Below are 23,234 nucleotides of genomic sequence, written 5' to 3' on the forward strand. Positions count from 1 at the left end.
TGGGGATAAAAATACAAATCACCTGTAAATAGAGTTTCTTGATCTTACGGAGATTCTTCTTTTTCTATGTATTCTCTTCACTGATTATATATATATATGTGTGTGTGTGTGTGTGTGTGTTTAAAAATATGATAAATTAGACCCCCTCTCAAGTCTATGCAATTTCCTTGACCCCAAACAGGCTAAACCCAATAAGGGAAAATACCATGGGGTGTTAAGAGAAAGTGGTCGAAGAGTAATAAAAATTGATTGCATATCACAGATGGATTGGGCTGATAGGAAGAAGAGTAGTATTATGGATTGGGCTGATAGGAAGAAGAGTAGTATTATGGATTGGGCTGAAAAGAAAGGAAAAACTAGTATTAAAAATTGATTACATATGAATTGTGCTGATAAGAATAATAGTACTAATCTTTTTAAAAAAACTTGGGCTATAGCGGAGGTTAGCCTATTAAAAGCTCCGCCCATGGAGATGGGAGAGGAGGAAAGTGAATTTTTGTTACTGTTTTTATAGTTGTTGATGCCATGAAATTCAGCGATAGAAGTTGAATGAATTAAAATTAAAGAGTCCTTAATTAAATAAAGAGGACAAATATGGAATAAAAAAATAGGAATGAAGTATTCTATAGTATATGGACTCTTTTGTAATTTTTATTAAAGAAAAAAACAGGAAGTGGAGGCTAAGGATGTTGGTGGAGTAATATCAACTCCCCGTAACAATACTTTAATATTAAATAGCAACTTGTTATGTAAAAGGTGAAAAAATCTTTTACAAATTTTTGATGAAGAAAGTGAACCGGAATAGTGTCCTAAAACTTAACCAATTGCATAGTTGGAGGGAGTTATTTGTAATTGGAGAGGGTTAGATGCACCAAGAGTATAGTCGCCGCGGGGGCGGGGAATTATTTAATAATTTGAAAGAAGATTGTATGAATGTGTTGGCACCAAAACTTGGCAGTCACCTCAGCAGTGACGTAGACCAGTAAGGAGCCGAGAAGTGTTCAGTACGATTTTTGAATAAAGGCGGCCATTTGAGAAACAAAATGAGAGAATTTAGGAAAATATTCTTAGCCACCTCATCAATAAGGTTGTTCCTCAAATATAGCAAGTAATATTCGACTAAATTTGAATGAGTTGTTTATTAGGGAAGAAAGACTATGAGATGTAGGGATTTAGTTAGAGAAGAGAAAGAAAGATACAAAGGGCAGCCGCATCATGAATAAATATAAAAGCAATAAATGGTTTTTTTTGGCCATCTAAGGGAAGATGCGGTGGCCAAGTATAAGTAAAGAAATTAGCAACTTTTCAACAACATTCTAACAACTAACACTGACTAAATTAAGGAGGGTTTTCTTCAGCGAAGATTTTCTACTGAAGCAAGGAATAAAAAGAGAAATTCAAAGACGAGAAAGGAAGCATAAATATTCATGGGATTGGACTCGGTTCGAATTACGAAGAGAAAGAATCAAGCTAGAAGAGATTTTTTAGTGAAGATTAAAGATAAATTAGTTAGATTATAACTTCTATAAATAGAAGTATTGTAATTCCATTTCAATTCGTCTAGCACCACTTACAAAACATGAATTTGTTATTCAATTGGCTCTACGTCATTTATCAATTTCTTTATTTCTTTTGTCCAAATGGCAATTTTCGAAACTAAGTTTCAGTAACTTATTATTCTTTTTTGCAATGTTTTAATTATGCTATTTACATTATCAGTCATTTCTTTCATACAAACGGATTCAATGGCCATCTTTGATAAAATTTGCGTCATGTTAATTCGTCCAGTTTATTTCATTTCTTTACTTTCCATGCAATTTCCATTCTGCCAGTTTTAATTATGCTATTTCATTTCAAAATATTTGTTTTATTCAATTAAATTAAATGGCAATCGATTAAATTCTTGTCATCCATTTCAATGGCAATCGATTAAATTCTTGTCATTCATTTTACTGGCAATTTGATTAAATTCTTGTCATTCATTTCAATTCAGCCGTTTATTTTTTAGTCAATTGAAATTCAATTAGTTCATTCAAATTTCTTTAGTAATTGCATTTGCATTCTTTTAACACTTTGATAAAAAGTTCTTACAAACAAGACAGAAAAAGAACCTTACTGGAAGTTCTTACTATTCTCTCTCCCACACATTCGCTTGAAGTCAGCCAACGGAAAAGGGATAGGTTGGTGTTCATTCATAATTTTGACTATTTTATACAAATACTTTGGCACGCCTGCAAAAGTCCATCGACCAGTGTGAACAAAAACCGCGCGAACAGAATGTTAAACGGTTAAAATTTCATACCAAAATTCATTTACATCAATCATATAAATCAATTAAACTTTTACATTTTCTTTCTTGAAGACTAAATTAAACTATCATTTGTTACTGTCTTAAATAATTTTATATTATAATATTGTTTAATTTGTTTTTTTTTTCTTCTTCTATTGTATAATCACTTTAATATTAGTTCCGTGATGGATATAATTTGTGCATCATCATCATTATTATTTTATTTTAAATTTGCTAACTTAAAAAAGAAATCATAACAATTGTGATGTGATCCACCTTATAGCAGCATCATTCATTTGATAGGAAAGTTTAAACCGCGCCATAAACCAATGGTGATGGGTTTGTTGGACATGAAGTGAGAGTTTAGGGAAATGGTGGATTGTTAAACCTAGGTTCAAATGTTGAATATTCTGGTCGAAGTGGCCAACTGCAATCGCCATCCACACACACACACACACACACATGTATTTTCTTTCTTTTCTCCTAACACAAGCCAATCACTATCAATTAAAATAGGCAAACAAAGAGAGAAATTTGATGTTAGTAAACTCACACTCATTTTAACAAATTGCTTCTTGCATTTACTTCATAACTTTATAAAATGCTTATTACCATTATTTACTTCATCTAGTATTTTAACAAACTAAGCTTCAAAGAACAGCAGTAAACTCGGATGTCTTGAATTTGACTCTCACGAAGTATAAAAATGAGGAATTAAGTAAGATACGTGATTTGGTGGTGATTGCAAATATTTGAATCCGTTAATACAATTTGAATACGACACAAAGTTAGCCACGAGTTTGACTTAACCTCAATTGTGTCAACTCATATAACCCGATAAGTCCTTTTTACATACATCACCCTTTCTCCCTCTCTCCAACAGTTCGGACCCTTTTTTTCCCCTCCGTTTTTCTCCCTGTTCCCTTACATGGGAGTGGGGAGGTGCCATTTTGTCTTCCACGGTTTCAATAAACTCGATGTATTTCAATAAGCTCGCTCCGTGGGTGTTTTCCACTCCGTTTTGCTCATGTTTAGCTTGTTTTCGGCTAGTATGGAAGGATTTGCTGTTTTCTCTCCGATTAGATTTATGATCTAGGTCGGTTTTGGTTGTTCCCGACTTGATCTGATCTTTGTCCTTGATTTGATCTCGTGCGTGTTTTGGGTGTTTTTTCCCCCCGGTTAGAGCGCCTTGTAAAATATACCTTTGGAGTTGTTACCTTGATGATGGCTAGGCATTTGGGTTACTCATATTTCTGCTTTTCTCCTTTGATAGTTTTCATTTCAGAGCTTTGGCTCTTGTTCTCAACAAATTTGAAGAAAGAAAAAAAAACACATATAACCCATTTAATCTAATTATAACCCATTTAATCTGATTAAAACCCTTTAATTAATTGTGTCATTCTTGTAAAAAAAAAAAAAACCCTATCTACATTTTTGTAATTTCAATATTTAACCCAGTATGAATATTATATTTCCCCCTTTTTGTAATTATATTGTCCAAGTATCCTCATTTTCATAATTTTCATAATTTATTATTTATTTTTTTAACTATATTTGCATTTTATACTAAAGTTAATAAATGGGTTACATGATTGATTTAATTTAAACATCTAATTAAATAGGTTATTAATCAGTTTAGTTTGCTAGTCACATGACCCATTTATTTATTAAATAGATTAAATAAATGGGCACCCCTAAGTCTACCTCACAAACCCTTCACTACCATAAAAAATTGTCAAGCAAAAAGATTTTTATATACCCCTCTTTTTTTTTTTTCTTTTTCTTTTTTTTTTTTTATCAATTCTTTGAAAACATAAAAATATTCTAAGAAACTAAACCAAACAGGTCCATAAGTTCCATACACCCAGTAATTATGGGACATGCTTGGACAAATAAAATTTTGAGTATAATATTTGACACCACATTAATACAATTTGAATATGAAATGAGATAAAATAAAAAAATTTAGGCTCGATTTAATCACAATCGAATCATAATTGTGTTGACTCGAATTAACATATTTGTTAGGCATTTACCCGGTGACTTATAGTTAATAGAACGCTCAGCTAAGTCCCCTTCCTCCTAACTTACCAGGATAAAAAAAATAAAGAAAATAAATAGAATTATAATTCAATTAGATAAATGTATCATTTTTGTATCATAAATAACCTATTTAACTACAAACATTAAATAAATAAATTGTGCTCGTATTAAAATTATAATAATATAATATTTTTATTGTAGTCATGACAATATGGCATAAATGCTCAAATTGTCACCACTTTAAATTTTTTAATATATCAATTTACTGTTTTCTACTAATTTTTTTTTTTATTTCGTTGGTAGCACCACCATTTAATAAGTATTCGCTAATTTCCCTATTTATTCCATTACTTCACAACCCAACATATTAATTAACTAGAAAAGGAAAAAAAAAATACTCGTATTAAAAATGTTAATCGAGCGGTAAACCTAAATTTACACTATGAAGTAAATTAAAACAGTAGGTTACGATACACTAGTCCCTTTCCGTCCCTTCTCTATATAAACTGTACTGTACTCTCTTCCTGTAACTGCTCTTCAAGATGCCTTTAAAGCCTGTACTAGTCCACAATTTACCGGAATATAAAACCCTAATTCTGGATTTTGATCGAAGATGAATTGTTTTACGGTAAATATGGATTAATTGTTGTTGAGGTTTTGTTTCATGTTTCTGTGTTGCAATTTTTGACCGTTTTCTTCTTGTTCTTGGAATTACTTTGCAGGGCTTTATTGTTTTGTTTTTGCATTTGTACGTGATCGTTTACGTTCTCTCCACAATTGTATATATCAATTAGATGCTTTCTTGTTAGGAACTTTAAAATTGATTCCTGGAGTCTTTTCCAGTTTTGCTATTCTTTTTTTCTTGATATATATATATATATATATAATGGTTGAGGTTTTGTTTCATGTTACTGTGGGGCAATTTTTAAACGTGCTCTAAATATTCTGACAAGAAATGGTTCAATAATTTACTAATCACTTGTCCCGGGGAAAAAAAAAGTGGGTGACATCCACTGATTCCTACATTTTTTGGAAATGTCTTATTTTGTATTACATATTATACCATATGATGATCAGTGTTTTCAAATAGGGCCATTACAATGGAATTGAATCCATTGTCACAATGACTGGAAATATGAAATAGTGGCTATTTTGGAATCCTGGTCAATATTACCATTTGTTTTAGTGATGATGACGAATTATTGCAATAATTACCCTTAAAGGTGCAATGTTTGACTAATGGAACCATTCAATTTCCTTAGAGCTTTTAAAAATGCTTTGGGCATCCATCCATACATAGTGTACACCATCATCATTCACTAGCAAAATAGTTCCATTATTGATTTATTTATTTATTTATTTATTTTTTTTTCATATGATATGTTGATCTTGATGAGGGAAGAATTTTTTAGTTCTAATTTTTTTACTCTATTGTTTGCTTAGTATTAATGGAACTTATTTGCAATAACTCGTTACACTTAAAGGTGCAATGTTTGACCAATGGAACCATTTAATTTCCTTAGATCTTTTAAAAATGCTTTATCCATCCATCCATCTCTACGCGCACACATGCATTGCATACACCATCATCATTCACCAGCAAAATAGTTCCATTAATGATTTTTTTTTTTTTTTTTCAAAAATTCATATGAATGTTGATCTCGATGAGGGAAGAATTTTTTAGTTCTAATTTTTTTAGTCTATTGTTTACTTAGTATTAATGGAACTATTTTGCATCCATCCATCCATCTCTACACACACATGGTGTATTCCTTTGATACATTTTCAAGAGGACAAGAACATCAAATATGCTACATAGCTTAAGAGCAATATGTTGTAGTATGAATCTGATGATGCTGTAGTTTAGAATTAAAGCACAATAGTCCTCAGCTTTTACTCTATTGCTAATTTGGAAGAGGTTATCCATGAAGGTCTGGCAATACATATATATTTAAATTCTTTTTGATGAGTAAAATTTCATTTAAGGAGTGCTAAAAGTGGAGAGCACCCCCAAAAACACGATGGTTTTGCAATATGCATTTGCTTAGTTGCATTATATGGGATTACAGCAAAGAATTGCAACTTTGATCTTATTTACCAAATATATTTATATATATTTATATCAACATTTCTATTATTAAAGAGATAAAGTGGCTTAGGATCTTTTGGCTTGCGCTCTTTCACTTGAAGTTGTCATTTATAATCTTTTCATGTATTTTTCACTTGCCCCATTTTCGTGTTATGTTACTTGAAAAAGCTTTCACTCTGTCAAAACAGAATATTCCTCAGCTTTTACTCTATTGCTTATTTGGAAGAGGTTACCCAATATATATATATATATATATATATATATATATATATATATATATATATATTCATGTGTAAAATATCATTTAAGAGTGCTAAAAGCGGAGAGCACCCCAAAACCTGAAGGTTTTGCAATATGCTTTCGCTTAGTTGCAGTAAATGGAATTACAGCAAAGAATTGTAACTTTGATTGTATTTATGAAATACACACGCACACACACACATATAAACATTTCTGTTATTAAAGAGAGAAAGTGGCTTAGGATCTTTTGACATGCGGTCTTTCGCACGAAGATGTCATTTATAATCTTTTCATGTATTTTTCACTTTTCCCTTTTTCCTGTTATGTTATTTGAAAAAGCTTTCAACAAGACCTTCAGTTTTCAAGGTTAAATTTCTCCTTTTTGCAGCCATGGGAGACTTATAGGGGAGACTTTTGAATTGATCTGATGAACAAGCACCATGTGCCGAAGACATTTGGGGATAAAGTTGCTTACAGGACTGTGAAATACCTTAGAATTGCAACTGATGTTTTTTAAGGCGTGTTATCTTCTATATCTTGTTTCTTCTTTTTCTTTGTCTTGTCAATGGGGTCCCTTTTAAAAATTGAGCAACACTATGTTTATGGAAAGGGAAAGATTGAATATTGTCGTTGCTTGAAGTTTGTGACTTGAAGTTGCCATACAACAAAACATAGGTGATTTGTTTTCTTTAATACTGTTCATATGAGAATTTAACAGTTGTATTGAATGCGAAATAACCATGAGAATAAGTTTTTTACTTAAGATTAGTTTAAAGTTTGAACTAATTTTCCTCCAAAATTAATTCCAAGGGTCCCATCCCATGCTTCCAAACACAACATAATATTTTTTGCAATCGCGTTCGATTGACTATACTAGTTATCAGTCGTTTTGCTAACATTTTTCTGGTTCTAGTACAAATTCCTGCAATTATGTTGCAGAGACGGTATGGCTGTCATGCAATGATGCTGGAAATTGTGGCAGCTGTTCCCGGTATGGGAGTGCTGCTGCTACACACGAGATATCTGCACAAGTTCCATCATAGTGGTGGTTGGATCAAAGCTTTGCTTGAAGAAGCGAAGAATGAGAGGATACACCTGATGACCATGGTGGAGCTTGTGAAGCCCAATGGTACAACAGGCTACTGGTTCTGACTCTGCAGGAAATCTTTTTATTTTTTTTTCCTAGTTGGTGGTACTCACACACCCCCACTCCAAGGAATTGTTTGCACCTAGCAGGAATCGATCATGAGACCTGATGTTGTGCAAGGAATCTTTTTCAATGCCTACTTTGTGCTTTATCACCTTTCTCTCAAACTGGCACATAGAATTGTTGGATATTTGGAGGAGGAGGCTATTCATTCATATTCAAAGTATCTTATGCAAATTGAAAGCGGTGCAATTGAAAATATTCCGGGTCTTGTTATTGATGTAGACTATTGGAGATTGCCAAAAGATGCAACCCTGAAAGATGTTGTGACTGTCATTCGTGCTAATGAAGCTCGCCATCGAGATGTCAACCATTTTGTTTCTGTGAGTATCACTACCCTTATTCATTCCTTACTTGGTTTTATGAGCTTGGGAATGACTGCTGCAAGGTCACTCTTAATTAGTGTTAATAGGTCCATAAGACTATGGAGAGAAAAAGAAAAAAAAAAGAGAGGTAAGGGAAGAGAATATACAATTCCAAAAAATATATTTCATTCCAGGCTGCGGTTGTGGGAAGAAGACAATTGGACTATCTTTAGTTGAATGGAAGCGTCAAGAGTGTCAATTGTGGAAGGTTTATCTAAAAACTGTTCTATTATTTACTATGAAAGTAATGACCCAAAATTTAGCCCAAAGGAATTTCACCTTCCTCCTCCGTATGCTGTTTTGCATTTAAATGAAATGGAGACTGTATGAGCTTAGATAATTCTTTAGTGCTACAAAAGGATAAGTAAATTGAAAATCTGCAGCCATATTAGAACTATAAAGAATGCATTTATTTCAGTTGAAATATGGTACATCATGGATGCATGAATGAAGTCACAGTTAATTAATTTAATTGATGGCCAGGGTATATAATTGGTTGGAAGCAGGAGATTACAATGCAAAATATTCTGCTGAAAGTTGAAAAACTATAGACCTTTGCTTTCTTTTCAATGCTCCTACTTTCGTCGCACTTTGAGTGAATTTGTTTCCCAATCTACCAATTGCAGACAAGATGAGACTAGGAAGAAAGTTGGGAACCTTTCTAACTAGTTTTTATTTGGAAGCAGGAGCACATTTAGTTAGCCTGGTTCTGTTAGTGTGATGAAATGTTATACAGACAAAGTGTCCTGGATTTCTTAAAATAGGCTTTCTTTTCTTATCGTCTGCTGATTTTATGATCAATGTAGGCCAAATAGGCCATAATTTCTCCTCTTTTTTGTTTAACTGCAGTATCCGAGTATTTGCTACTGTATTAGCTAAGACGATCTATATTTTGGGAGCAAACACTATATATTTTGGTCAGCCATTTTTCATTTTAAAAAAAAAATTATTTTGGTAGTTGCCTTTACGAATATGATGGTGATCTTGCTGTTGCAGGATATTCATTTTCAAGGGAAGGAATTAAGGGAGTCACCAGCTCCTCTTGGTTACCATTAGCACGATTTTGCATCTCACTGTCGTGTTTCTTGTTATTAGAAATTGGATGAAGTATTGGTGTAATTTATATATGTGCTTTGGGTTATAAGTTGTTTTTGGTTGATCCTTTAAGAAGGGCTGTTTTATTGTCATTGCCTGTATTGGATCTTCCATTTATTTCACCTGTCACATGGGGGTTTATTCTGTCGTCAAAATTTCCCCAACGCAAATCTCCTGATGAGTAATGGTTGGGGAATTGCTTCGTTTTGATTTTTCAGGGTGGTTTGTAAGATGTATTTGAATAATTCAAATCCTTACACAAGCTGAAAAGCCTGAAATTGTATAATGTTATTGTCAGTTGAGTTGGCCGTTCAGATATATTAGTATAAATATTGCATTACATGGCACCACTTCGTTCCCTAGCCAGTTGGCATCAATGTTTAAATTCTACCTAACTAGGAGAGGTCGTGGGATCGAATAGTGGTATCTTGCACATGCAAGGGGGTCATGGCCGAATAATTTAAGAGGTATTTCAAAATACCTTAACTTTTATTCTATTTGCAGGTATGTGATTTTTTTTCTTTTAATTTTTTCTTTGTTTTCATCTTAATTAATTAATTAGTTTTATTTTCTATGTATATCTTAGTTTCCAGAAAAATAAGAAACAACTATCAAAAGTACCAAATATACAACAAAGGGTATGAAGTGTAAAATTCTTCAATTATGAGTGTGCTTTAGAGGTTTATTTATCTAACGTGTTATTTTCTCTTGACTGATTAGCATTATGATTATCCTAGTCGATTAAACAAGCTTGAAACTTGATTTTGATCATACAGGCCATCCGTTGTCTAAAAAATTCCTAAATCTGAATTATTAGCTGAGGGGGCTCATTATATGGCTAACACACTCTAAATATCCTGACAAGAAATGGTTCAATTTAGTGGTCACTTGTTGGGACAAAAAAAGTGGGTGGCATCTACTGATTCCTACAATTTTTTATTTTTTATTTTTTATTTTTTGAAATGTCTCATTTTGTATTACATATTATAGCATATGATGATCCGTGGTTTCGAATAAGGCCATTGTCACAATGACTCCGGAAATATGAAATAGTTGCAGTTTCAGAATCTTGATCAATATATTACCAGTTGTTTTAGCGATGACTTCATTTTTGACTCACAAATTAGTGCCATAATTACCCTTAAAGGTGCAATGTTTGACCAATGGAAGCATTTAATTTCCTTAGAGCTTCTAAACATGCTTTATTTATCCATCCATCTCTACACACACACACATACATGTATACACCATCATTATTGACAAGCAAATAGTTCAACTATTTTGCATCCATCCTTAGATCTCAACACACACAAATGGTGTATTCCTTTGATACATTTTGAAGAAGACAAGAACATCAAATTTACTATGCAGCTTAAGTGCAAGATGTTGTAGTATGAGACTGATGATGCTGTAGTTAGGATTAAAGCAGAATATTCCTCAACTTTTAGTCTATTGTTTATTTAGAAGAGGTTATTCATGAAGGTCTGGACACACACACACACACTCGCATGCGCGCGCGCGCGCGCGCACACACACATATATATATTTAAATTCTGTTTTTGATGAGTAAAATTTCATTGAAGGAGTGCTAAAAGTGGAGAGCACCCCTAAAACATGAAGGTTTTGCAATATGCTTTTGCTTAGTTGCATTATATGGAATTACAGTAAAAAATTGCAACCTTGATCATATTGATCAAATATATATATATATATATATATATATATATATATATATATAAACATTTCTATTATTAAGGAGATAAAGTGGCTTAGGATCTTTTGACTTGCGTTCTTAACGCTCGAAGTTGTCATTTATAATCTTTTAATGTATTTTTCATTTGCCCCTTTTTCCTGTTATGTTACTTGAAAAAGCTTTCACTCTTTTAAAGCAGAATATTCCTCAGCTTTTACTCTTTTGCTTATTTGGAAGAGGTTACCTATGAAGGTCTGGCAATACATACATACATACATATATATATACTCTTTTGGTTAAAATTTCATTTAAGAGTGCTAAAACTGGAGATCACCCCAAAAACGTGAAGGTTTTGCAATATGCTTTTGTTAGTTGCATTATATGGAATTACAGCAAAGAATTGTAACTTTGATCGTATTTTTCAACTATATATGTGTGTGTGTGTGTGTGTAAAAAAAAAAAATTTATTGAAGAGATGAAGTGGCTTGGGATCCTTTGACATGTGCTCTTTCATTCGAATTTGTCATTTATAATCTTATCATGTATTTAGGAAAAAAATAATCTTTTCATGTTTTTTTCACTTGTCCCTTTTTCCTTACTTGAAAAAGCTTTCAATAAGACCTTCAGTTTCAAGGTTAAATTTCTCCTTTTTGCAGCCATGGGAGACTTATAGGGGAGGCTATCTGTTGATATGAGCAAGCACGACGAGCCGAAGACATTTGTGGATAAAATTGCTTAGAATTCCAACTGATATTTTTTAAGGTCTGTTATATTCTTTCTATCGTTTCTTGTTTTTCTTCATCTTGTCAATGGAGTGCCATTTTAACAAATTGAGCAACACTGTGTTTATGGAAAGGGTAAGATCTAATATTGCCGTGCTTGAAGTTTGTGACTTGATGTTGCCATACAATAAAATATAGACGATTTGTTTTCTTTAATACTGTTCATATGAGAATTTAACAGTTGTATCAAACGCATAATAACCATGAGAATAAGTGTTTTCTTACTGATGTAGCACAGTGTTCTTTATTTGCACTATATGTTCGCTTTCTGTAACTATCATTGCTGCAGGCATTTCGTGGAAAACAGATTAAAGTATGTTTGGGAGCATAATATTGGTTCGTTGGAAATTGAATCTGGGGGAAGATTAGTTTAAAGTTTGAGCTATTTTTTCTCTAAGTTTAATTCCAAGGCTTCCATCCCATGCTTCCAAACACAACAAATTTTTTTTTTTTCAGTCGCATTCTCATTGGCTGTACTAGTTATCGGTTGTTTTTGCTAACAATTTTCTGGTTCTATTGCAAATTCCTGCAATTATGTTGCAGAGATGGTATGGCTGTCGTGCAATGATGCTGAAAATAGTGGCAGCTGGACACAGTATGGTGGGAGCGCTGCTGCTGCCATGTGATATCTGTGCATTCCATCATAGCGGTGGTTGGATCAAAGCTTTGCTTGGAGAAGTGGACAATGAGAGGATGCACCTGATGACCATGGTGGAGCTTGTGAAGCCCAAATGGTACAGGAGGCTACTGGTTCTGACTATGCTGGGAATCTTTTTCAATACCTACTTTGTGCTTTATCTTCTTTCTACCAAACTGGCACATAGAATTGTTGGATATTTGGAGGAGGAGGCTATTCATTCATGTTTAGAGTATCTTAAGGATATTGAAAGTTGTGCAATTGAAAATATTACCGGCTCCTTCTATTGCTCTAGACTATTGGAGATTACCAAAAGATGTAACCCTGAAAGATGTAACAAATGTTATTCGTGCTGATGAAGCTCATCATCGAGATGTCAGCCATTTTGGTTCTGTGAGTATCACTACTCTTTTTAATTCCTTGCTTGGTTATATGAGCTTGGTAATGGAGGTTTATGAGTTTAGATAATTCTTTAGTGATACAAAAGGTTTTTTTCTTTTGTTTTTTATTTTTTTTTAACAAAGTGCTACAAAAGGTTAGGTAAATCGACAATCTGCAGCTATATCAAAGTATAAATAATATGCGTTTATTGCAGTAGATATAATTGCAAGGCACATCATGGACGCATGAAGTCACACTTCATTTAATTGATGTACCAGGGTATATTATTGGTTGGAAGCAGGAGAACAGAATGCAAAATATTCTGTCAAAATATGCTTTTCAATGCTCCTACTTTTGTTGCACTATGAGTAGATTTGTTTCCTTTTTGTTACCAACTAGTTTTTACTTGGAAGGAGGAGCACATTTAGTTAGCCAGGTTCTGTGTCGAGATCTGTTATGTATGCATGCAAAGTGCCTTGGATGCCTTAAAACAAACATTCTTTTCTTATGGTCTTCTGATTTACTGATCAATGTGTAAGCCAAATATGCCATAACTTCTTTTCTTTTTTTGTTTTACTGCTGTATCCGAGTATTTTTTACTGTATTGGATCAGATGATTTCTATTTTGGGAGCAAACATGATAGATTCTATGCTGACTGGTATCACATTTTGGTGATACTTGAGAGTAAAATGTGGCCTTGGTCTGTTTATATTTTTTCATATATTTTTAAAAAAATTTAGTAGTTTTTCTTTATGAATATGGTGGTGAGGGTTCGAGTCCCCGTAGGAAAAATGGGTGCGTGAGTTTCTTGTCAATGAAAATATATATAAATATATGATGGTGCTCCTGTTGTACATTGCAGGATATTCTAAGGGAGTCACCAGCTCCTCTTGGTTACCATTAGCACAATGCTAGCAATAGAAGGTTCTATGATTTACTGAAATTATCTAGCCTTCATGTTTCTTTTTATGATTTCTCACTGTCATGCTTATTGTACTAGAAGTAGGATGATGTAGTGGTGTAATTTTTTTTACTTGCACTGGTTTTAAATTGTTTTTGGTTGATCCTTAAAAGGGCTGCTTTATCGTCGTGGCCTGTAATGGATCTTCCATTTATTTCACCTGACCGGGTTATTGTGTTGGCAAACATGCCCTAGACGCTGCTCCTGATGAGGAATGATGGTTGGGGATGGTCTCTTTTCGATTTTTTTAGGGTGGTTTGTGAGGTGTTTAAATCGTACTGTAAAATTTGTTAGTACATTTAAATTAATTTTCAACACATTTAAGTGTGTTGAAATCTCGTTTGAGCGTCATTATTTTAAGTTTTTTAACGCATTTAAATAGTGTTTATTTATTTTTTGTGTTAAAATTGCGTTGAAATATTATAAAATAAATGTGTTGAAACACGATTAATGCACAGAGAGTATAAATGGATATGAATAAAGCAAATCCTCACTATTGTCAGTTGGCGGGTCATTCAACTATATTAGTGTTGCAACACACGGCACCACTTGGTTCCCTAGCCTGCCGGCTGAAGTGTTTAAAACCTTCCTCCTCATTCAGGTTGTGGGATCGAACCGTGGTATCCTCAACCAACCCTAACCACGTAAAAGAGGTATTTCAAAATACCTCACTTTTTTATTCGAATTTGCATATTCATTAGTTTTATTTTCTAACATGTTTTTTTCTCTCGACTAATTTTGCACTGTGATTTATCCCAAAAGGGTAATTGGGATTTTTTCCCCTTAAACAAACTCAAAATATTATTTATTTATTTTGCGTTATGATTATTTATTTGTTTGGGAGAAACTGATATTTATCATATAGGGCATTGATTGTCTAAAATATTTTCAAATTATTAGTTGAGGGGCTTATTGCATAGCTAAACATGTTATATTGCAATGGCCTGTAATGGATCTTCCGTTTATTTTATCCCTAACAGGGGCTTATTGTGTTGCCAAACATGCCCTAAGCGCAGCTCCAAGGAATAGTTGAGGGATTGGTTCTGCTAACAAATAGATTTGAATATGTCAAAATATAACATTATTGTCAGTTGAGTCAATGGTTCAAATATATTAATATTGCACAACATGGCACCATTTGGTTCACTAGTTTGCATAATGATTATCCTAGTTAGTTAAGCAAACTTTAAACTTGATTTTGATCATACAGGCCATCCATTTCTTATATATATATATATATATATATATATATATATATATATATATATTATGTTTTTTTAGCAAACCCCGGGAAAAACCCTTCCTATTCTAGGAAAAATAATCACAAATTGACAAAAAAAAAAAAAACCAAGATTCTTTTGTAAAGCTTCAAAATTAGTTTAAAATAGTTCACAAATAATACATCACGTTGCCAATGTTAAGATAATCTCACTTGAAAATTAGTTTTAAATACCATAGTATAAAGTTATATGAGATGGTCAAAGTTAATAGGGAATTTTAGTCCGAAATTTTGACCATATACAAATCATGTAGAATTTATTTGCAACTTTATAGACTTTTTATTATTTTTGGAAGTATAATAATTACACCTTAATGGACAGGTCCAAAGGAATATGCTTTATTTGTTTTCTTTGTTTTTTCTTCCTAAAGTGATTAGAATAATTGACTAGTATTGATTCGGCGGCCTTGATGCAATTTTGCGTCTAAATCTCTAATTCTTGGTATGAAACTATTATTGTTTTTAATTTGTTGATCGTGACAATTAGGTTTTAAGTCTGATTGATTTCTCAGATTCCTTGTATCTGAAACTATTGCTGTTTTGAATTTGTTGATCGTGACAATTAGGTTTAAGTCTGAGCGATTTGTATCGTCGAGGGATTCTTTTATTTTGTTTTTAAATTTTTGCTGGCACGGCTCTATATTTTCATGTTAATCGCTTCAGAACTTGGTCTAGTTTTGTGTTCAGATTGAGTCCAACCCTCAATAAAGGGTGTAAGTCTATGGCTAGTGGAACCTGCACAAGTATCCAATCTTTTTGGAGTTTTTTGTTATGGTGTTATGAGTGTTTAGTATATGTTATATTTAGTTATTTGGTATGTATTTAGCTATCATCTTTGATTATTTGGTATGTATTTAATAGGAGTGACAAATTACAACACACACGAGTTAAAAAAAACTTATATTTGGCATAAACGGGTTTGGGTCATAAAAGGGTCGGTACGATTAACCCGTTTACTTAACCGTGTCGGATTAGGGTTGAGGAATTCAACCCGTGTAATCTGTTTCTGACCCATTTAACTTAACATGTTATTATTGTGAATATGATTTACGTAATATGTTACCTATTTAAACCTAATTATTATGGAAAATTAAGTCATTTTAACATAAACTTTGTCTATACCTTATGATTTGTCTTTTTATTTTGAATATTTTGATTAATTATGACAAATTTTTTCTATTATTTAGTATTTGTTAAATGTCTCGTTTTGATAAACAGGTCACTAAACGGGTTAACGCGTTTATCTGTTTAATAAACGGGTTGGGTTAGTGTTGAGAATTATTGACACGATTAGTAAATGGGTTGGGTTTAGATTTACCGATTTAATATAATATCCTTATATCGACACGACATGAATACGAATTGCCACCCCTGATATTTGGCGGCACGAAATTAGAATCTTAAAATTATAATTGGTGGAATTAGATAAATCTTTTGTTTAATTTTTTGAGTTAATTTTTTTCAATTCTACCAATTCTAAATTTAAATCTCTAATTTCATGTCTGCCAAGCATAACTTAAATATAATTGTCAAATTTGTAAAAACAGTTGTGTTGTGATACTTCTGATGAATTTAATATGAATGGCTTATTTTGGTGAACTTTGTAGGTTCCAAACTTAAATCTTCACAACTCTCTCCCTATACATTATATTCAAATCTGCGAGCATAATTCAAAAGAAATTCCAAGGCTGAAATTTTCAACAGAGAGAGAGAGTTGATAGGTGCAAAATCATGGAGAAAAATAATGCAGAGATAACAATAATGATATATGTTATCTAGACTCTAGAGAGAGATTAAAATGGGAGGATTTTAAGAGTATAAAGAATACCAACCATGAATAAGAGACCAATTTAATTGTTCGGTGTGTTTAGATTTAAAATATTTATAAAATAAAATGCATTAAAACTTAAAAAAATAACTTATTCATTAATTTTTGACAAATTATTAATTTTCGATAAGTTATAAAATATATATATATATATATTCTTTGCCTAAAAAATAAAAAATATTTTTTGAATAAAATATTTTAGGTCAAAATAACGAAGCCTTAAACACAATTCAAGTATTAATATTATTAGTTCAAACTTTAAACATATATTGTCAATAGTATTCTACACTTGTGTGACCACCTTCCAATTGCAAAACAAAAGGAGCACCAAGAAACTTCATTTTGATATAATATATATATTTTTTTGTATAATTTGCAAAAGGTTTTTATAAGTAAAATATCAATTCTGGAATTTTAAGTTTTTAACCTCGTGAAAGTCCCATTAATTTATTTTTAAACCATATTATTGTCCAAAAAAAAAAAAACTGTTAAAATTGTAAAAAGTATATTGTTTTAATTAAACTCCCAGCATTTTTTCAACTTAAAAACATTATAGATTTCATGTTTGATAATCAACTCAAAAAGGTCTTTCAATTATGGGTTTAATCTGAGTTTTGTCCGAATTATGACAATGTCAATGTTTTGCACTATTTTTTTTTAATTATTATTATTATTTTTTGTATTCTTGATCCTTTAGGTTAATTCAGGTTTTAACATGGTAGTTAATTATTTAGAGTTCATTTCAATTATGAAAAATCACACCAAAAAAAAATATATATAGTTTCATCATATTCATCATATGTACACATGCTATGCAGCAAGGATTTCGAAATCCTCAAAGGGTCCCTTTTGACAAGAAAGTTTTATTTTCTAAATCTTTTCAAAGTAAAATAATTCTTCACACTTTTCCAACACTTTTAAAATTTGTTTTAATTATGAAAAATTTCATTTTTATGTCCATTTATGTTCTGGTCACATCATTAAAATATGATCTTTAGGACTCTAAGACGTTGAATTAAATTGGTACTCTGCTGAAATTTTGTATAAGGCTTTTCATTGCATCGTATTGCAAAATTTTCAAAACTGTCGATACTTAAATTTTTCCAAGGTTCACCAATATCATAAAATTTACATTCAAAAATCTAACAAAAATAACTTATTCATCAATTTTTAACAAATTATTTTTCAAATCCATCCAGATGAACTCGGCCTTAATCTTAACCTAATCCTTTACTAAACACCTAAAATTCAAAATAAAAAAATATATTTTACCTAAAAAAAATTTTTTTTTTGATCCAAAAATCTCATAAGGTTTTACAAATACTAATACATACTGAGAAAATCACATAAATGCATAACACGTGTTTGCTAAAGTGATAGAAAAGTGAGAATAAAAGGTTTGATTTCGTTATTTGACAGCTGAAGCAAGGTCAACTTGGTAAAAATAAGCACACGAAACAAACTTCTCTGCATTCTCATTTATTTCAACCACGATCCCGCCTCAGCCATCCGAAACAGCTGAGAATTGAAAGGCGCAGGAATCTCAGAGAGAGAGAGAGAGAAAAATCTACACAGAGACATACATATAGAGATAGAGAGAGAAAGAGATATAAAAGAGACGGAGAGGTGTATCGATATATAGAGAGAGTAATTGGAGTCTGTGCTCTGAGTTCAACATTTGAGTTTTCTTGTTGAAGCTATCCAATATGGAGTCAATGTTACATCCATCGACTCTCTCGGCTGTATCCAAAACCCTAAATCCCAATTCCAATCCTCTCATCTCTCATCTCCACCGCCATTTCTCCACCACTCGCCCGACTCAATGTCTCCGTACTCGACTCGTATCTCTTCAACTCAGACGCATTTTCAACGGCGAGTTTCGCAGATCGAATGTGTTCGGTTCAATTTCTTGTTCGTCAAATTCCCTTAGGAGTTTGTGTGCAGTGCAAGTGCCTCCAGGTAGGTGTCGCTTGGGTTGTGTTGCGAGCTCCGCTGCTTCGTTTGCTTCTGGTGCTGGCGGCGGCGACGGAGGAATTGGAGGAAGAGGCGGCGGCGATGGTGATGGTGCGTCAGACGGTGGGGAAGCTAAGTCGAACCCGACTGCAGTAGGGTCCGAAGAGGTTTCAGCTCTGTCGCCTGATGTAATAGTTCTTGATGTCGGAGTAAGCATTTTCTTATCTCTCTCGTTAATGTCTAGTATTTCTTTCTTTCTTCTTTTTTTTTTTTCTTTCTATCCCTAAAATTTCGTGTTATGCTGTCTTGGTTTGTTTCTTGCCATGAATTTGTTCGATTCTCTTTCTTTTTCTTTGGGTCAGCTGTATTACTGTCACATCTTTGTTCAACTCTTCGAATGGTTATGTTATTCATGTCTTTATTTTTTTGCTTCTTCACAAGAGGTTCTTTAAAATCTAATCTATATGTGCATGTGTGTGTCAGGGGATGACATGTGGCGGATGTGCAGCAAGTGTGAAGAGAATTTTGGAAAGTCAAGTAAGTATTGCACGTACATTTCATCTTATTATTGCATATCTGTTATAAATTATCGATTTGTTGACTGAAAACAATGTAAGAAAAGAAGGGGAAAAAAACAAGTTGGAAAAGAGGAAATTTGAAATACGAATTGGATGTTGTATCATTGGAACATCTTGCATCATTTGGGTCTCTTTAAAGTCGTTCTTATTTGTGTAATTTTGCTTAATTGACGGTGCTCACATCGTCTTCCTTTAAATTTCACTGTGATTTAAGGAAGAAGTTTTCACTCTTACAATAGGTAATGTTTGCTACTCACCTATTTCTTATATTTATGGACAGCCACAAGTATCGTCTGCATCTGTTAATCTTACAACAGAGACAGCAATTATATGGCCTGTATCTGAAGCCAAGGTTGCACCAAACTGGAGAAAAATTTTAGGGGAGACACTTGCAAAGCATTTGACCAGTTGTGGGTTTCACTCCAACCTTCGAGGTGAGAATTTTCCTCTGAATTTCTGATTACCTCTGCTGCCTTCTATATTGTTTGCATTCATCATCATTGCCTTAATCATCATCTTGTCTTTGTTGCCCTTTTCGGAGTTGTTGTAATTGTTATCTTTCAATTTACTACTGGGCAAAGTGATGTGCTTCCTTGGATTCTTCCTGTTTGCTTATGCTATATAACGATCAATATTGAATGGGCAAGACTGAAACAGCCTTCAAATGTAAATACTTTGTCACAAGTATATTTAGGATGACAGTAAAATGGTTATCAGATGTAGATATCAAATGCTTGGTAATAATGCAAGTTCTTGGCATATTTGAAATAATCCATATAAAAGGTTCTTGTAGAAACTTTCATATGGATTTCCATTACCATAGAATTTCCCTCAAGAAGCAATAATCAAATGAGCTATTAATCACCTCTAGTATTGCTTCTTGAGGGAAATTTTATGGTAATGGAAATCCATATAAAAGTTTCTACAAGAACCTTGTATATCAGCTCTCCTGGCCTTGTTATTGTTGCTTTGAGTTTAAGAGGCATTTGGTATGCAGTATTGTGTAGGGGTGGCAATTAGGTGGGTTTGGGTGGATTTGGGCTGATTATGAATGAGCGAGTTAATAATGGGTCAATAACCCATTATCACCCATTTGTGATGGGTAATAAATGTGTTGGGTGTTAAATGTGCGATTAACCCGTATTCAACCTGATGACCCAAATGTTTTTAGACACAAATTATCAATTTATTTTAGTTGTTGAATACCAGAAAAAAATTTCTTATATTAAATTTATAAATTTTTTGGATCATAGACATGGATCAATTTTCTGATTTCATTGATGAACACCTTCTCATTGATCTACCAATGGAAGGTGCAACCTATACTTGGTTTAATGGTAGAGACCCAATTACCCTCTCAAGATTGGACAGACTTTTGATCTCTGGGGAGTGGGAAGAAAAATTCCTGGATGTTGTTCAGGCGGTATTAGAAAGGGTTACCTCTGATCATGTTCCTTTAGTTTTGGATTGTGGGGTTTTGTGTTCTCGAAGAACCCCATTCCGTTTTGAGAATATGTGGCTGAGAGTGGAGGACTTCCAAGGGACAATTCGTTCATGGTGGGAGGGAGCGATCGTTACAGGCGCGCCTAGCTTCATATTAATACAGAAATTAAGAGCTCTCAAACTCGCTCTTAAGTAGTGGAATAAGGATGTTTTCGGGAACCTTGAATGGAGGAAGAACAGAGTCTTTGCTGATTTTTCTGAGATTGATCGGCTAGAGGAGGCGGGTGGGAATGTGGAGTCGCTTTGTACTAGGAGAGCTTCCTGTCAGGCAGTTCTTGCTGAGATTGCTTGTATGGAGGAGATTTCATGGCGACAAAAATCCCGGGCTCTTTGGCTGAAAGAGGGAGACCGTAATACAAATTTTTTCCATAGACTTGCTAATGCCCATAGAAGGAGTAATCACATAGGACGTATACGGGTAGAAGGCGTGGAGTTGTGGAGGGAGGAAGAGGTACGTAGCGGGATTGTTTCTTTTTATAAGAAGCTTTATACAGAACCTTTAGGTTGGCGACCCAAGCTTGATGGCCTCGGGGCCTGACGGGTTTACTATACGTTTTTTGATGGAAAGTTGGGCGGTTGTGAGAAATGAAGTGATGAGTACCTTTCAGGAGTTTCATTCTACTGGTGTATTTGAGAAATCGCTTAATGCATTATTTATTGCCCTCATCCCTAAGAAGGGAAACGCTTCAGATATCAAGGATTTTCGTCCTATTAGCTTAGTGGGTTGAATTTACAAACTCATAGCTAAGGTGCTTGCTCAAAGAATGCGAGAAGTTATGGATGGGATTATTTCAGATTCCTAGAAAGCCTTTGTTGGAGGAAGGCAAATTCTTGATTCAGTTCTTATTGCCGGTGAATGTGTGGATTTAAGGTTGCGTAATGGTGTTCCTGGAGTTCTGTGCAAACTTGACACTGAGAAAGCTTATGATCATGTAAACTGGAATTTCCTTCTCTACTTGCTTCAAAGAATGGAATTTGGAAGTAGGTGGAGGACATGGATTGAGACATGTCTTTCGTCTTTTAAGTTCTCAATTCTTGTGAATGGTTTTCTAGCTGGTTTCTTCGGGTGCTCTCGGGGTATAAGACAAGGTGATCCATTGTCATCTTTTCTTTTTCTCATTATTATGGAGGGCTTAAGCAGACTTATGCGCCGGGCAGAGAATCTTGGTCTCATCAAGGGATTTCGGGTGGGAAGAGATATTGCAAATCAGGTGGAGATTTCGCATCTGCTATTTGCAGATGACATTTTGGTTTTTTGTGATGCAGATGTGTCTCAACTTAGATATTTGAGGTGCATTCTGGCTTGCTTTCAGGCAGTTTCCGGGCTAAAGGTTAACATGGCCAAGAGTGTGCTTGTCCTGGTTGGGAATGTACAGGACATCTCTTCTCTAGCTGTAGTTCTTGGGTGTAGGGTGAGAATCCTTTCCTATCCCTTACTTGGGATTGCCCCTAGGGGCTTCTTCCAGATTAGTGGGGAGTTGGGATTCTGTGCTTGATCGGTATGCAAAGAGGTTGGCAGGTTGGGAGAACCAATATTTGTTAAAGGGGGGGTAAAGTTACTCTTATCAAGAGCACTTTATCAAGCCTTCCCACTTATTTTCTTTCTATGTTCGAAATTCCATGCTTTGTTGCTGATAGAATTGAACAAATTCAAAGGAATTTCCTTTGGGGAGGAAGGGGAGAAGAGTTCAAGTATCACCTTGTTAGATGGGAGCAAGTTTGCAAGCCTATAAAACTGGTGGGTCTCGGTATTAGATGATTAATTCCTTTTAATCAAGCTCTTCTGGGCAAATGGTTGTGGAGATACGGGAAGGAAAGACACCGCCCTTGGCGTAGATTAGTATCTTGCAGGTATGGGGATGACGTTGGCGGATGGACTACACGTCCGGTTTCTATTGCGGGAGGAGTTGGGGCTTGGAAATCCATTCGGAAAGGATGGGATGCCTTTTCTTCTCATATTAGATTCAGAGTTAGTGATGGTAGTTGCGTTCGTTTTTAGGAAGATCTTTGGTGTGGGAATAAGCTTTTATGTTGTACTTTTCCCAGATTATATAGTATTGTAGTTAATAAACATGCCATCGTAGCTAACTATTATCAGCTTGGTAATAGTGGGATTACGTGGAATGTTCTTTTTCGGCGTTCTTTTCAGGATTGGGAGTTAAAGGTGGTGAGCATTTTCTTGGATCAATTATATCGGCAGGAAGGAATTGGCAGGGGTTATGACAACTTGATTTGGATTCCCTCTTCTCACGGTCGTTTTGAAGTAAGGTCTTTGTTCTTATGTTTGTCTAATTTTGCACCCTATGATT

The 23,234-nt window shown here is 33.8% G+C and overlaps 2 protein-coding genes, 1 long non-coding RNA gene and 1 pseudogene across 6 annotated transcripts in view; all 4 read left to right on the top strand.

Moving 5' to 3' along the window:
• Window positions 1-4,684: 4,684 nt before the first annotated feature.
• LOC132294284 (uncharacterized) lies at window positions 4,685-7,277 on the top strand. The gene is made up of 2 exons (XR_009478025.1): window positions 4,685-4,961; window positions 7,051-7,277. It is a non-coding gene; the product is annotated as an uncharacterized LOC132294284 (long non-coding RNA).
• A 359-nt stretch (window positions 7,278-7,636) lies between these two features.
• LOC132294282 (ubiquinol oxidase 2, mitochondrial-like) lies at window positions 7,637-11,784 on the top strand. 4 transcript variants are annotated; one of them, XM_059792080.1, is made up of 2 exons: window positions 7,637-8,192; window positions 11,679-11,784. In XM_059792080.1, the coding sequence occupies exons 1-2, from the start codon at window positions 7,908-7,910 to the stop codon at window positions 11,715-11,717; spliced, it is 324 nt and encodes a 107-aa protein (XP_059648063.1). In that variant the 5' UTR covers window positions 7,637-7,907; the 3' UTR covers window positions 11,718-11,784. The 4 variants fall into 4 exon arrangements, 3 of the variants coding, with proteins under 3 accessions (XP_059648063.1, XP_059648064.1, XP_059648062.1); XM_059792081.1 differs by lacking the exon at window positions 11,679-11,784 and adding an exon at window positions 9,084-9,946; XM_059792079.1 differs by lacking the exon at window positions 11,679-11,784 and adding an exon at window positions 9,231-9,946.
• A 563-nt stretch (window positions 11,785-12,347) lies between these two features.
• Window positions 12,348-14,122, top strand: LOC132294283 (ubiquinol oxidase 2, mitochondrial-like; annotated as a pseudogene).
• Window positions 14,123-18,373: 4,251 nt separating this feature from the next.
• Window positions 18,374-23,234, top strand: part of LOC132294286 (copper-transporting ATPase PAA1, chloroplastic) — a 35,191-nt gene continuing 30,330 nt past the window's right edge. Inside the window, exons 1-3 of the mRNA XM_059792082.1 lie at window positions 18,374-19,053; window positions 19,328-19,381; window positions 19,703-19,856. Of these exons, the coding sequence (XP_059648065.1) occupies window positions 18,598-19,053; window positions 19,328-19,381; window positions 19,703-19,856 (664 nt within the window). The 5' untranslated portion in view covers window positions 18,374-18,597. The remainder of the gene's footprint in view (window positions 19,054-19,327; window positions 19,382-19,702; window positions 19,857-23,234) is intronic.

Source organism: Cornus florida, unplaced genomic scaffold (assembly GCF_030987335.1).
Source record: "Cornus florida cultivar Cherokee Brave unplaced genomic scaffold, ASM3098733v1 CherokeeBrave_3.0.0_Hap2_Chr02, whole genome shotgun sequence".
Classification (NCBI taxonomy): domain Eukaryota; kingdom Viridiplantae; phylum Streptophyta; class Magnoliopsida; order Cornales; family Cornaceae; genus Cornus; species Cornus florida.